Source organism: Octodon degus, unplaced genomic scaffold (genome assembly GCF_000260255.1).
Source record: "Octodon degus isolate 3935 unplaced genomic scaffold, OctDeg1.0 scaffold00174, whole genome shotgun sequence".
NCBI classification, from domain to species: domain Eukaryota; kingdom Metazoa; phylum Chordata; class Mammalia; order Rodentia; family Octodontidae; genus Octodon; species Octodon degus.
Window position 1 is genome coordinate 1,013,661 of NW_004524750.1, and position 14,669 is coordinate 1,028,329.

The following is a 14,669-nucleotide window of genomic DNA, read 5'->3' on the forward strand; positions in this document are numbered from 1 at the left end:
AAGCTTTTCTTTTTATTGCCATATATTTCTAACTACATTTTGTTTTTGCCTTACCAGGGATTGAAGTCAGGCCCCTGCACTTGCCAGGCAAGTACTTACTCTACTGAGCCATCTCCCCAGCCCCTGAAGTTTGTATTTTAAACTATGGTTATAAATTTTATAGGAAAATCTTACAGGTTAAATCGTACATTAATTTCTTTGGTTTAATTCTCTACAATGTAAATAGTATTTTTATTCTGACAAAAACAAACTGAACTGAGTCCTTTTCTGTACATTTCTAAAGAACTCACTTGTAATGAGCAAATATTTAATTTCACATAGTTAGGAATTCATATTATTAAAACTTGTAATTTTTTTCTCTATATGCCAATCTTCTCGATGTGTTTCAGGAAACTTGCAGTTAAACTCTACATCAAGATAGTATCTTGACTTTAGCATTAAAGATATCTTCAAGTAAACGCCTTGCCTTTGTGCACTGAAGTTACTGAGGACTGAAAGCCCTGCTTGTTTGGCAACCTCAGTTCCTAGGGCTCATTCATATGCAGCTGAGGGTCTGCTTTTCTTCTAAACGCTCCTTTACTAACTTTTCCAAAGAGAAGAGGTGCTCATCGGCATCTTCTGGCACAAGGCTTCTAAGAGAATTTGCAAGTTCGAAGAGGTATTCCGTATTTCTTCCACTTGGACCAGCTGCGTTAAAAATTTGTTCAGCAATGTCTTCCAGAGGCGCGGGACCAAGATAATTAGGGTTATCACATGTTCCAATATATAGCAGCACGCTGAATGGTTTCATTGTGGGATCTTTTGGATAAAAAATGACGGTTATGGTTCGGTAGCCTCCTTTCTCTCTGAAGTCAAGGGATGCTTTTACTTCTTCTTCTTTTCCTGCTGGGAGTTTATAAGCCACACCCCATACACATCCCTGTTAAAAAATAAGAATTATTTAGTATTTATAAGGCTAATGAAAATAGTGAGGGGCCAGGGAGATGGCTCAGTAGAATAAGCGCTTGCCTGGCAAGCACAAGGGCCTGAGTTCAATCCCCAGTTCCGCCAAAAAAAAAAAAAAAAAAAAAAGTGAAAAAAATCTAGCCTTACAAGTCAATGCAGTTTTGCCTCACTTAAAAATGCACTGAGGACGTACATACTAAATAGTAAAGGAAACCATTAAAAATTGTTATTCTTGAGTTATATTTTGTCACAAGTACGTGTTTATCTTTCAGAAAAATTGTAAATTACTGTCGGGTATCACCACATGACTCACATCCTAGAACGTGAGAGACTGAGGCACATTGTAAGTTTGAGGCCAGCCTGGGCTGTTGATAGCAAGTTCAGAGCTAGCCTGGGCTGTGGGGTAAGACGTTGTCCCACAAAACAGAACAGTGACAACAAAAAGCTAAAGTAGTGAGGCAGAAAAGGAAAAAATATTGGTCATTAGGAAATTGTGTAGAAGCAAACAAAAAGTGGAAGAAATTCTACACTGTCATTTGTTTAACTCTGAGTAGGAGTTGTAGTAACCAATTTGAAGCTATGAAAGCACTTCTTCATATAAACCATTCTGTTATTGCTAGCTGCTTGATTTCTGTGTATCGAAGTCCTGAACAAAGTTACATCTTTAATTTCATAATATAAAAATTTAAAGCTGTACTGTAGTAAAACGATTAAAGATATTTAAGAAACTAAGAGCCAGGGATAGTGGTGCACAAAATTCCAGCACTTTTCTATTTGTCTTTTTTTTTAAATTTTAGGACAGCGCCTACAGGGTCTGCAGGGTCTCACTGTGTAGATCAGACTTGTGATCCTCCCATTTACAGCCTCCCAAGTGCTGGGATTACAGGTGAGCGCCACTATGCCCAGTCTCAATCATCCTCTCAGGGCACCCAGCTCAGCAGGCCAGGGGATAGAATTAGCTGGCTCCCAATTCCAGTACTTTGGGTGCCTGAGGCAGGAGGATCCCAAGTTTGAGTTCAGTCGGGGCAATTTAGTGCCATCCTGTCTTTTTTTTTTTTTCCAAGACAGGGTCTTCCTATGTGTCTTAAGCTGGCCTTGAATTCAAATGGATCCTCTTGCCTCAGCCTCCTGAGTGCTGGGTTATAGGTGTGCCCCTCCATGCCCAGCTGATAAGACCCTACTTTAAAGTAAAAAAGGGCTGAGGGGGTAACTTATTTGAATGGTGTGGGTTGAATATCCAGTGATGAGCCCACAGAAACGAAACAAAACAGAACAAAACCACTCTCCCGCCAGGACTGTTAGTTATGTTTCCTGGTGCTTCATAACTGTTTAAAAAACAAGTTCTATTAATAAAACTAGGCAATACAGAAAGTGAGCATTCTTGACTTTAGTTTTATATTGAGAATATTAGATTTCTGCAAATGTGAAGGGAGTATTCAGGGATCCATTTGATCCTTCATGGTAGCCTGGTTATCTAGGGGCTACTTCCATTAATGTCAAAGGGGACCACAAAATTCTCAGTCAGCAAACTGCTTTTTAAAAGTCTTATAAAAGCAAGAGAACATGTTATTTAGCTGTTATCACCTTGCACTTTGCATTCTGACTTTTCCCACTAGTTCATTTTCCACAAACAAGGTGGGGGTGGACGGGGGTGGGGGGAGACCCTCAACACATCCAGAAAGGAGCTGTAGAAATTGTTCGATGACTATTAATAAAAATTTCAGGGCCAGAGAGCTAGGTCAGCAGCATACGTAAGTGCCTGCCTGGCAAGCGCAAGGTCTTGAGTTCAATCCCTGGTACCAAATAAATAAATACAAAATTTCATAGATTATTAAAATGAAGTTCTATCTCAACATTTCATATAATTAAAGACTATATTAAAAGGAATAGTTATACCATACCCCAGGATCTTCAACAAGAGTCACAACTCTTCCAGGCTGGTTAAAAAAAGACAAACATAATTTTTTTTTCTGAAATAAAGTTCATTAAATGAGCATTATGACTTAGTATTTGCATGGAATATTTTAACTACATTTTCTCTAAAAGGCACTTTAAAATGAATTAAGAGAATCTTCCTTATCCAAATGACAGCAGTCTTTCCAGAACACGTTTGCATCATCATCTATAAACTGGACATACCATGTCCTTTAAAGTTGGTATATTACAAATGCAGCAGAGACCAAGGCTCAGGTAAAGTGACGGCAGACATTAGAAGCATCAGCTTTCCGATTCTAGTCGTCGTTTTGGCGGGAAGACTGTTAACAATTTCATTTGAAAAAAAACTGTAGAGTGTGTTCCTATAAGGAAGTGGCTTTCAAACGTTAAGATCAGATTACTTGGAGGATTTGATAAACATACACTGGTACCTCCAGTTTGAGTTTTAGGTCTGGAGCCTGTGAAGGTGCACTGGTCATAATACGTTACACTCTTTTGGAGTTTACATTGAAACCCTTAGACAAAATCCAGGAGTGGAACATTCCGTAACTTAAGTCATAAAGGTGACTGAAACCAGTGATTCCCACCTACTTTATTAAATTACTAGTAAGGAAGTTGAGTTGCAATTTCACCTACTTAATGCCCAAAGTCTGCACAGGAAGCCCACCTCATTCAGATAGTTTGTGTCATCTTGGCATTATTTCTTTTTTGTCTTCTTTTGTATAAATAACAAATCACTGATCTTGAAGTCTGCCTTTAGAAATCTGGTTTCTCTTTATTCTTTACTGACCTCGTTAGATTCCTCTGCCTGCCTCTTGTTTTCCCTCCAGTCTGTCTGTTCTCTCCTTGGGCCCATAATGACTACCTTAGAATTTTTCAAGGTTGTGGTATTCTAAAAGATAGAGTTGAAATTCATTAGGTTTAAGTTACACCAAATAACCCATTTCTTTCTACAAACCTCATTCCTTTCCATTTACCCCAAAGATGTACTGAATTATTTACTAAATAGTTCTTAGCAATACTCCTAACTTCATTGGGCACAGTATTGAACACTTGTAATCCCAGCACCAGAGAGGCGGAGGCAGGAGGATCACTGCAAGTTGGAGGCTGGACTGGACTACATAGCAAGACCCTGTCTTCAAAACAAACAAAAGCTGGGCATGGTGGCACACCAGCATTCGGGAGACAGGAGGATGGCTGGGCTACAAAATGAGCTCAAGGCCAGCCTGAGCTGCATAGCAGGACCGGGCTCAAAACAAAAACAGAAACCCCCAACCAACCAAAAAAGAAATACATTCCTATCGTTAAATACACTAGTGCCCATCACTTGCCCACTTCTTCAGTTTTGGCTCACTCCTGAGGCCCAGTTAGAAATCCTCACCTTTCACCTTTCCCTTTATTCATTTCTCTTCTAGTGCTGGCCAAGTAATTTTGTTGGTATAGTTGTCTCCTCCCTATGTGCTTTATTGAGTTGTTGAAAGGAAGAAGGCAGGTAGTGAAGTCTTGGACTTGGGTGGGGCAGATGGAATGAAACAAGGAATATGTGGGGAATTACTTTAAGTGGAAAAAACTGAAAGCTTTGCTAGCTTGCTAATGGTTGATAAAGACATGGAGTACTAATAAATTTAGTTGGAAGTGTTTTGTAAAACTTCCAACTCTTTGTCCTTAAACATAGATGTTACTGAGAAACAATGTAAATGTGTCAGTGCACTTCAATTTTTTTGTGGGGGCAGCAGTGAAACTGAAGGGCTTGTTCAAACACTGGTGTTACAGGAGGAAGGAAAGCAGGACTCATGATGGGGGTATCATTGGGCACTTAGTAATGGTTCTGCTCTCTTGTGTCTTGTACTTCCTATTTTGAATTTGTGATATATTTGTGCAAAAAGTTTTCATATTTAAATAAAATCCTTATTTTGGTGAGAAACTGGCAATTTTGTGACATGTGAGATACTTGAAGTTGCAAAGCAAATATAATTTAATCATGTAGCTTCCGTTTTTTCCCCTTACAGATGTCTTCTTACACTATGTGAAAAGGAATACAATATTTATATAGTATGGATGAGGCCTTTCTGATGACTCATTTGAGTGTATGTTGCTGTAAATAACTGAACCATATCTAAGCAGTATTTTTATTTGCTGGATATTTCTGTAGCCTCTTGTATTTTTGTCTGAGAGCTACTGTATACATAAAGCTGGCAATATTTTAATAAAAACAGGTATAAACATTTGATATCATTTCTAGTTGGTTTTTTTTTTTTAACAGAACCCTATACTTGCAAAATGTGTGGTATTAGCTTTTTATTTAGTTTGCTAAGATGCAGTCTTGGGCTGGGGAGATGGCTCAGTGGAATAAGTGCTTCCCTGGCAAGCACAAGGGCCTGAGTTCAATCCCCGATTCTGCCCCCCCAAATAATAATAATTCCTAAGACGGAGTCTTTAAAAATGTAAAGCTGTTAGCAGGAGGCACCCCCCCCCTTCAATATATTCATGTACAACGGGATACTGGCTTTTATAGATCTTTTAAAGACTCTTGCATTGTTGTATTAGATAACTTAATTAGATAACATTTTGGGTAAGCCTAGTAGAGTAAAATAAACTATTACAACCTTATATACATATTTAATATCAGTGGTTGGTCATGAAAGTGGCAGCCTGAGGTAAGTCTTCTTCAGAATGGCAGTTGTAAGTGTTCATTTAAAAACTGACAGCTGGAAAGGGCTCTTAGGTGGCCATTTCTTGAGTGCCGCTTGTGCGTGGAGGTGGCTGGCCCGCTGTTCCTCCGCGGGTGGGCCTGAGCCTGCGCCTCGGCCCGCCCAGGCCGCCCGCCCGCCCGTCCATTCCTCCGTCTGTCCGCCCGCCTTCCCTAGCCCGGGGTCGCTGGCCGTCGCCATGCCCACCCGGCCAGCTGCAGTACCTTCGGTTCTCTGTGACCTCAAATCTCGTGTCTTAAGTGTAGCTGCAAGTTACTCTAACATCTTTATCTCTTCCCCGTCCAGTGTTACAGAAAACCCAAGAGCTCCACTAACTTTGTTAGTCCTTGATAATCAGGATTATCAGTGTTACTTTAATCAGCCGGAGATAAATCTGGAAAATAGTTCCGTGATCCTAGGAGTCACAGAATCGTTGGACAACCCTAGCATGCAGCTTAACCTCAGGCCACTGTTAGCAGAATGGACACCCAGTTGCCAAGGCGCTGAATTGCAAGGTCATTTCATCATTTCCCCTGCTATCTTGGTGGCAAGAAAATTAGCTTGCCCCAAGTTCACGTCTCCGGCTCGTCAGACCTGTGTGCGCTCGTGCGGTGCCTTCTGCGCCCCAAGAAACGAACCATCAGCCCCGGAGGCGGCGCGGCCTCCTGCACCCCACCTGCTTGCTCACCTTGCCCGGGACGCCTCGGTGGTCCGTGCTCCCCTGCCAGAAGCGCCGGCTGTAGTCCGTGATGTAGCCGACCAGCCTGTCCTGGTAGGGGAAGTCCACCTTCCAGATCAGGGACCCGTACCCGAACACCCACATCCTCCCGGCTCGGCGGCGGTGGCGGTGGCGGCGGCGGCGGCCCGGCCACCTGCCTCCGGTCCGCCCGACGGCCGGAGCGTGCGCTGGGCCGCGGGGACGCGCACCCGGGGCCGCTGTGCGCAGGCGCGGCGCGCGGCCTGCCGGGCAGGCAGGGCTGGGCCGTCCTTGAGGAGCCCCGGGCTTCAGGGAGCTGGCGCGTGGAGTGCGCGGCCCCTCTGCCGTCAGTGGTCCCGGCCTCGGAGGGTCGGGGGCGTGGCCGGCGGGAGCGCGGGCCGACCTGACTCGGTGGACTGCAACTACCTGCCGCGGCGGTGCTCTGCGAGGTGCCCCAGTTTACGGAGCTGTTACGGGAAGCCGTGGGCCAGCCAGAGCTTAGCCCGCTAAACCCTATGCGCCTTTGGTTTTCCTGCAGCCTCTGCAGGAAGGAGCACGCAGGGGCCACGGGAGCTTTAGAAGCAAGCTCGGCGGGCAGGCGAGCTTTCTCCCCGGGCCGCACCCCGCCTCCCCAGCTCGTTTCTTTTGACCTCTCCTCCTTTAAAGCTCAAAGATGTTCCCAGTTCCACTACTTGTTCCATCTGGTTATTGTCTATTCTGAGTTTGGTAACATTATTTGTAACCAAGAGAAAAGGCGGTACAATTGGGCAGAGGAATCACTTTTACAGAAATAGTGTTTTTAAGAAAAGTGGTTTTCTTAAAACACATGTGTTTAATTTATCCAGGAAAGTTAAAAAGAGAAAAAATAACACTGCCCGTGGTAAAATCAAACTTAATGATGTCACTTGTAAAGGTAATGCCTCAAGTACAGAAGGCTGATTCTCAGAAGGCCAAACAGCTGGTGCTAGCTCTAAACGCTATAAAGTAACTGGCCTGTGACTAAAGAGGGTGAAAACAGTCATGCACTAAGTGTACTGCCTACGTAGGCAAGAGTTGTCTTGCATTAGAACATACTTAAAATTGCCTTAAAGTGTGTGTTTTGTAGAACTTACATGTAATTGTCTTGGGTAGAGGTTATCATGGCTCAAAAAATTATAAACATTCAAGACGCTCTGAAATTTGGCTTTTAGCTCCTCGTGAATCTGACTTTTTTGCTGTTCCTTGTTTACCTGGTCCTTCCGACAGATGAACTGTTTTGTACTCCCTGCCCTTACTCCCCATTCATATCTATCTGCAGCTCTTGGGTATGGCTTTCTTCCAGTCCAGAATGAGCTTCTGCTCATAGTGCCAGGTTTGAATTTTCCCTAAGGTAGAAGTCGTGCTGCCTCTCACAGAAGCAGATCCTCTGATTTCTGTGACCTTTAGTATATACTTCCCTTATGGCACCTTGCTTTTACCTTGAATTATGCATACTTATCATTCCCATGATTAACAGAGATGGCGTCTGTGGCAGTGTCATCTTCATATATTCCCCAATACTGACCGTCTAGTGGTGCTTCATAAGTAACTGCTGATGCACAAGGCTTACTGCATGACTGTTTTCACCCTCTAGTCACAGGCCAGCTACTTTGTAGTGTTTAGAGCTAGCACCAGCTGTTCGGCAGCCTTCATACTTGAGGCATTACCTTTACAAGTGACATCATTAAGTTTGATTTTACTGTGGGCAGAGTTACATTCTTTTCTTTTTCTTTTTCTTTTTTTTTAACTTGCCTGGATAAACATTTGTGGAATACTTCCCACTTATATTGGGATGGACATCTTGGCATTTCCAGAACTACCTCCTAGTATGAGTAGAAAAAGTCAAAAGCAGTATTGCTATATTATTTTGGAAGATTTTTAAAATTTTATTTCAAAGAGAGAAAAACAGTAAAAATGATACAGAATTTCAAAACAAGACAGTAGGAAATTAATAATGGTTAATGTATTGCAAGGATTGGTATATTACTGAGAAAGACTCTGTTAGATAATTATTTCCCTGGGAATCCATATCTCAGCCCAACCTATTCCATAATGTCGCAACTACCAGCCTGTTCCATAGTGTCACTAACTATCTTGGTGCGAGTTCTGCACAGAGCGCTGTCTTGCACCCTCGCTGCATAATTGGAAGGGTGCGTTGCGGGGAGGTGATGATGGCAGGAATGCTGTAAATAACTCTTTGGGCTACTTAGGAAAGCGGGGCTCATCACTGGCTGCTCTTTGTCGGTTTCAGTATGCAGTCAGTGGGACTGTCATTAAGGGTGGATAGTGTTGTCTTTCTGGAGGGACCACCCAGGGCCAGAAAGCTAGAATGACTACTTACTTGGCAATAAACATCCATTCCTCTTTTTTGACCTTTTAGGCTTCTTACAGAGGGCTGTACATAGAAATAGGGCTGGGAAGAGCCTCACAGACAGTTCTAGAGTAGCAAAGAACATTTAAAATTCCCTTGTTATTTTTAATCTTTTTATTCAATACAGGATCTCACTACACAGCTTGGACTCATAGTGATTTTCCTGTCTCAGCTTCCCCATCGCTGGGATTACAGGTGTGTGCCACCACACCCATTTGTTTTGGCTGGCTCCGAATGCCCTCAGGGCAGGTTTGGCTGGCTTGAGTTGTGGGGATGAACCACAGCAACCTGAGCCTGACTGCTTTGTTGAAGCAGCCACTTAAAGAACTGAGCTAAGGGGTAGGCCCCCTACACCTGGTTTTGGGGCTGGCACTATGTGCCAGGGGTTCCAGGGCTGGCAGGGCATGAGGTACCAGGGTTTGACCCTAAGTCTTTGTGCTTGCCAGGCAGGTGCTTAGACCACCAAACTATTTCCCCATCCCCTAGAATTTCCTTTTTAAAAATAAAAACATTCCAGGAAGTACTGATCTGACCGACTTCTTGGCTTAGGCTGTTAAGGTAGGAGAGCCTATTTCCCTGCAATAATGGGAGAGATACTGCCTGGGCCCCACTGTAATGTGCGCATCTCTAGGCACGCCCTGTTTTATTGACTATAACGTTATGTTTTTACCTTGTTTTGTAGACTGCTCAAACAAAAATCATGGATTTTACAGAGGCTTACTCAGATACATGCTCTACAGTTGGACTTGCTGCCAGGCAGGGCAATGTGAAACTCTTAAGGAAACTCCTCAAAAAGGGCCGAAGCATTGATGTTGCTGATAACCGGGGATGGATGCCAATTCATGAAGCAGCTTATCATAACTCAATAGAATGTTTGCGGATATTAATTCGTGCAGGTAAAGTAAATTCAGGGTATTGGAGGGTGTGCCTGTTAGCAGGTAAACAAAACATAAGCTGGTAATACATGACAGTATATGTGTTTTTGTACCAGCTATCAAACTTGGGGCCTCATACTTGCCAGGCAGGCACTTTACCACTGAGCTACGTTTGCTGCCCTGTTTTTTATTTATTTATTTATTTATTTATTTAAGTATGTATTTATTTATTTATTTGTTGAGACAGGGTTTCACTCCATGAACTATGTGGCCCACTGTGGCCTCAAACTCTTGACAATCCTCCTGCTGAAGCCTAAGCACTGGGATGGATTACAGGTATGCACGTGTAACAACATGGTTCTATTTATTTTTATTCCTGTAATCCTAAGGTAACTGCCTTAACATTTAAGGGTAGTAAGGGTGCCTGTCTTAGATTTGTTCTAGCTGGTCATCTATAAACACTGTTCTTTATGTTGGAAGTGCTTGTGGCTGGCTTATTGTGATCATGATCGACTGCCGCCTAGGTGATGAGGCTGAAGTAGTCTTCTATTTTAGCTGAAGCATTTACTGGTTATATTTGTTTTTCCTTTTCCAAATAAAAGTATCCATGCTGTTGAAGTTGAGGTTGAGCGTTTTGTGTGGATTAGTCTTTCAAAATATTTTTTAAGCCAAATATGGTGCTCTATACCTGTAATCCTAGCATGTGGGAGGCTGAGGCAGGAGGATTGATTACTATGAGTTCAAGGCCAGCCTGGAGTACCCAGTGAGATCCTGTCTCAAACAACAAAAACAAAAATAAAAGCAAAAACGCAAACCTCCCTCCAAAACCACCAGAAAACAAATTTTCAGTTTCCTTGATTTTGAGAAACTTTCTAACTTTTGGACTTTGTATTTCCAGAGGGTAGACTGTGGGTCAAAGTGCCTGCTTTTGTAGTGCTTGTACGCCTGTCAGGAGAGTCTGACAGCCAATAGCTGGACAGGTTAGCAAGGTTATTTCCAAAGGAGAAGTGTGGGGAGAGTGTTGCTGTCGTGGGCCACAGTGTTGTGCTGTGCTACTGCATGAGTCACTAAGCTTTGCCCTTGGGAACTATTCACAGCAGATGCCCTGCTGGTATCAGAGTCAGCCAGCACCAACAGTGAGAGTCCATGGCGTGGGACAGGCCTGGTCTGGAGGAGAGATTCTGACCCTCAGAGAAAGTGGGTGGGAAAACACCGAAGGTGATGGAGCCCTGCTCCACATGTAACACTGCACATGCTGGATGGCTGATGCAGTGTTGACATTATTTTTTAGAACCTTATTCTTATTTATTTGATTACAGGGCCTTGCTATGCAGCTTGCAGGCATGACATGTGGTACTGAGGATCAAACCGAGGTCCTTGTGCTTAGCAGGCAGGTGCTTAGACCACCAAGCTATCTTCCCAGCTCCTGTTGCAGTGTTTAGCTAGTACACATAGAACTGTTGCAGACTGTGAGATACTTTTTTTTTTCCCCTTGGTACAGGGACTCACTACACAGTTCAGACTTGCAGTGATTCTCCTGTTTTTTAGCTTCCCCAGTGCTGGGATTACAGGCGTGCACTGTCACGCTTGGACTCCATTATGCCCAAACTCGGTGGCCAGCTCAGCTCACCCAGGGATGGGGCCAGCATGGCACATGGTGCAGGGGATCAAACCCCAGTCCTTGTGCTTGCCTAGGCAGGAACTTAGTCTGCTGAGCTATCTTGCTGGCCCTGAGACTGTGAGATACTTATCCTCACTTGATGATGAAAAGTGACAGACTCAGAGAAGTTGATTTGTCAGAGGCAAATAGTGACCTTGACTGTGAGGGTGAACCTATCTATCAGAGGTTTCAGTAACAAACAGCCTGCTGCAACATGCATGATCCAGGTTCACTACCACTAAGTGGATATCTGAGTTGAACCCATCTCCTTGACTCCCAAGCTTTGGTCTCTTTTTCTGCCACACCATGTTTCTGACATTTAACTGAAGTAAGCATTATAACATTTGGTTAGTTTAAATTGAGGTTGAACATACGTGTCATGTTGTGATGCTCATTGAACACTGACTACACCGATGTGGGGTGCACATTGTCCTTTGTGTACTCATAGCTTAGGTCCATAGCTTTCTGAGTAACTGTCTCACTGCCTTACATGGTTTTGGATAATGATTTTTTGCTTTCCTTTTTTTTCCTAAACTAGAAAAAATATACAAGTTATTTTTCCTTGGTGGTGCTAGGGGTTGAACCTAAGGAGTTGCACAGCTAGGCAAACCCTCTACCCCTGAACCATACCACGATCCCCTCCTCCAGCAGATGAGGAGTGGAAAGGTTAAGCTCCCCAAAATATAGTGCAGGACGTTTGTTATGACTGCTTTAAAAAAGATAGTAGGGAAGAGTCCTTCTGCTTCAGATTTCAAAAGCTTAAGATGTGTTTGTGGACTCTGAAGTTGACTGTAAGTTTTATGGTTGAGTTCTCAGGCTAACACTAGTGGCAAAGACATGATTTTGTATGTTCATTTGTTAGTCTGAAAGCACATTCTGATAGCCTTGCTGAGTGATCCAAGGCATGCTTTTAAATGAAAGTGTTTGAAGTGGTTCAAAGTCATCTGCATTTCCTTTGGAAATTTTAAATATGGTCTTAGCATTAATGACTATTCTTGTTTTGAGCTTGCTGCTTTTGGAGGATAAACTATAGCCACACAGAGCTAGCTAAGTGATTAGTTGTTGATGGTGAAATCCAGTGTTCTCAGTGTACCATCTGGAGTTCACTGTTGGGAGTTAACTTTGGCTAAATACTGTATAGTGTGTATACAAGGATTAGGATAGTAGTAGGAAGATAGGAAATAGGGTTTTCAGGGGGTCTGAAGCAGGCATATCTGGTATTTTAGGAGACAGTGGCAATTTTGTGCTCAGTCTTTGGTGAATCTTTTTTTTTTTTTTTTTTTTTTTTTTTTTTTTTTGTGATGCTCTGAGAATTGGAATTAATATCCAAAAATCCATCCAATTTAATTTTCTAATTCAGAAGCTAGAAAAATCATATTACAGTGAAGCAAAAGAGCCATCTAACCTATTGTTGCTTAAAAAATGTTTTATATATTCTTAGGCCCATACTGCACTTCTTAAAAAGTAGCTCAAGTACATAATTAAGCGTGGTTTAAATTCTACAACACTGATCAATGAGGAATGATGACTTGTTTTATAAGGTGTAGGTAGCATAAAACTACATGTAATGAAGTACATTTCTAAAGATTTTTAATTATTTTCTTAAGGTTTAAAATGAATTCATTAACTTATTTTTTGTGGTGCTGAGTTTCCAAGCCAGGGTGTTGCACACGGTAGACAAAGCGCTCTTCCACTGAGCTATAGCCCCAATCCTGTTTCCTTCTTAAAGGAATTTCAAAATTATACTTTTTCTGGGGTGGGGAGCAGGGAACCACGGATTGAACTCAGGCCCTTGTGCTTGCCAGGGAAGCGTTTATTTTACTGAGCTGTCTCCCCGGCCCCAAAATTCTACATTTTAATTCTTTTAAAAATCATGATTATTAGCACATACTGACAGAACAGTGTATTCCTTATTTATTTATTTATTTTTGGCGGAACCAGGGATTGAACTCAGATCCTTGCGTTTGCCAGTCAAGCGCTTATCCTACTGAGCCATCTCCCAGGCCCCCCTCCTTATATTTTTATACATGCAAATAATATACTTCCACTGCATCCATTTTCCTTTACATTACTTTAAAGAATTCTTTGTGTGTTCTGGACATTGGCCCTTTGCTGTTGAATGTATTTCAGATATTGTATCTGTTTTCTCTTAGTGTTTCTGATAATGTGTAATTCTTTGTAATGCCTCCAGACCCCTCTTCACCACTGACTCTTCCCCCTGTATCTTGTATACATGAGAGTTTTACACATAGTAAAATTCAGTGTGAAAATCATTTTTTATCTCGCATTTTCTTTGACTTCCTAAAGAAAACTTAATATATCAATTATATAGAGGGCTTGACTATATAATCTACCCGATATGGGCATGTTTCACCCTTGTGAGCAGTCCTGATCCCTTTTTGGTTTTTTTGAAGTAGTGGGATTGAGCCCAGGGCCTTTGCTCTGAGTTATATCCCTAACCCTTTTTATTTTCTGTGACTGTGTCTCACTAAGTTGCTCGGTTGGCTCAAACTTGCTGTCCTCCTGTCTCAGCCTCTCAGAGTGCTGGAGTTACCTGCATGTGTCAATGTGCCTGGCTGATCTTAAATTTTAACCTATCTCTACAGAAAACTGTGGTTTGCTTTCCCTCATAGGGCTTAGCAAAAAAAATGAAAGCAATAATCTACCTTCGACCACTATTACAAGGACTGAGGCAGTTTGTTATTTCCAAGTAAAGATATTTGTGTCAGCAGACATAGGTGTGGCATGTTGCAAGAGTGTTCAGGGTTACTCTTATCACTTCTGCACAGATGGTTGGCATTATTCCAGCTGAGATGGTCTGAGACCCTCAGTGTAAACAGGAAGAAAAATTCACAAGTTGTTATTAAAAACTTTGAAGTTCTTGTTGTGCTTCTCTGTTAGGAAATCTTTGATGCTCTTATAAGCAAAAGGTTTTGCAAATAGACTAGAAGCAGAAACCACTTTTCATTGAGAATAGCTGGACTTTAAGAAATTAAATATGGTACAATATTCATTTTTTCAAGGAGCTGTCTTGTCAGGAAAAGAAGAAAGTTAAGACAGTCTGTGACTGAGGTCCAGGATGAGTTGGATAAGGTCTCTTCTTGAGTCAAACTCACACATCAATTTAGGGAAGGCGTTTATCATTGGAATTTCCAAAGCCAGTTTGCAATGAGTGCTAACAATCTTCAAATGATATTTTGAAGACTTTACCAAATTTATAACAACTCTTATAATGGTACGTAAATACTGTAATAATGACATACCTATCCACATTTACTAGTATTTTATAAAAATTTTAACTACATAATTCTGCTGAGTCCCTCTGAGGTTTGGACCAGCTATTTTATGTTTGCTTTACATTAGAAGCGTGCACATCAGAGAGTTAAAGTGATTGGTCTGAAGTGTAACTGCATTGTAAGTGGCAGAGCCAGGACTGTGGCCTACGTCCTGGAACCCTGTTAACTTTCTGGTCCAGTGT

The 14,669-nt window shown here is 42.2% G+C and overlaps 2 protein-coding genes across 4 annotated transcripts in view; one reads left to right on the plus strand and one right to left on the minus strand.

The window, feature by feature from the left end:
• Positions 1-270: 270 nt before the first annotated feature.
• On the minus strand, positions 271-6,496 carry Chac2 (ChaC cation transport regulator homolog 2). Of its 3 annotated transcripts, XM_023703563.1 has the most exons (4): positions 6,259-6,496; positions 3,671-3,772; positions 2,847-2,882; positions 271-919 (listed from the first exon to the last, which is right to left on the minus strand). In XM_023703563.1, the coding sequence occupies exons 1-4, from the start codon at positions 6,391-6,393 to the stop codon at positions 536-538; spliced, it is 657 nt and encodes a 218-aa protein (XP_023559331.1). In that variant the 5' UTR covers positions 6,394-6,496; the 3' UTR covers positions 271-535. The 3 variants fall into 3 exon arrangements, with proteins under 3 accessions (XP_023559331.1, XP_004643467.1, XP_023559332.1); XM_004643410.2 differs by lacking the exon at positions 3,671-3,772; XM_023703564.1 differs by lacking the exons at positions 2,847-2,882; positions 3,671-3,772.
• Positions 6,497-8,819: 2,323 nt separating this feature from the next.
• Positions 8,820-14,669, plus strand: part of Asb3 (ankyrin repeat and SOCS box containing 3) — an 84,106-nt gene continuing 78,256 nt past the window's right edge. Inside the window, exons 1-2 of the mRNA XM_004643415.2 lie at positions 8,820-8,851; positions 9,339-9,552. Coding sequence (XP_004643472.1) covers positions 9,357-9,552 — 196 coding nt within the window. The 5' untranslated portion in view covers positions 8,820-8,851; positions 9,339-9,356. The remainder of the gene's footprint in view (positions 8,852-9,338; positions 9,553-14,669) is intronic.

Coding starts and splice junctions, on each gene's coding strand:
- Chac2 (XM_023703563.1), bottom strand. CDS start 6,393: ATGTGGGTGTTCGGGTACGGGTCCCTGATCTGGAAGGTGGACTTCCCC. Junction 3,773..6,258: donor ACCGAGGCGTCCCGGGCAAG/GTGAGCAAGCAG, acceptor TCTATCTTTTAG/AATACCACAACCTTGAAAAA. Junction 920..2,846: donor CTCTTGTTGAAGATCCTGGG/GTATGGTATAAC, acceptor ATTTTTTAACAG/GGATGTGTATGGGGTGTGGC.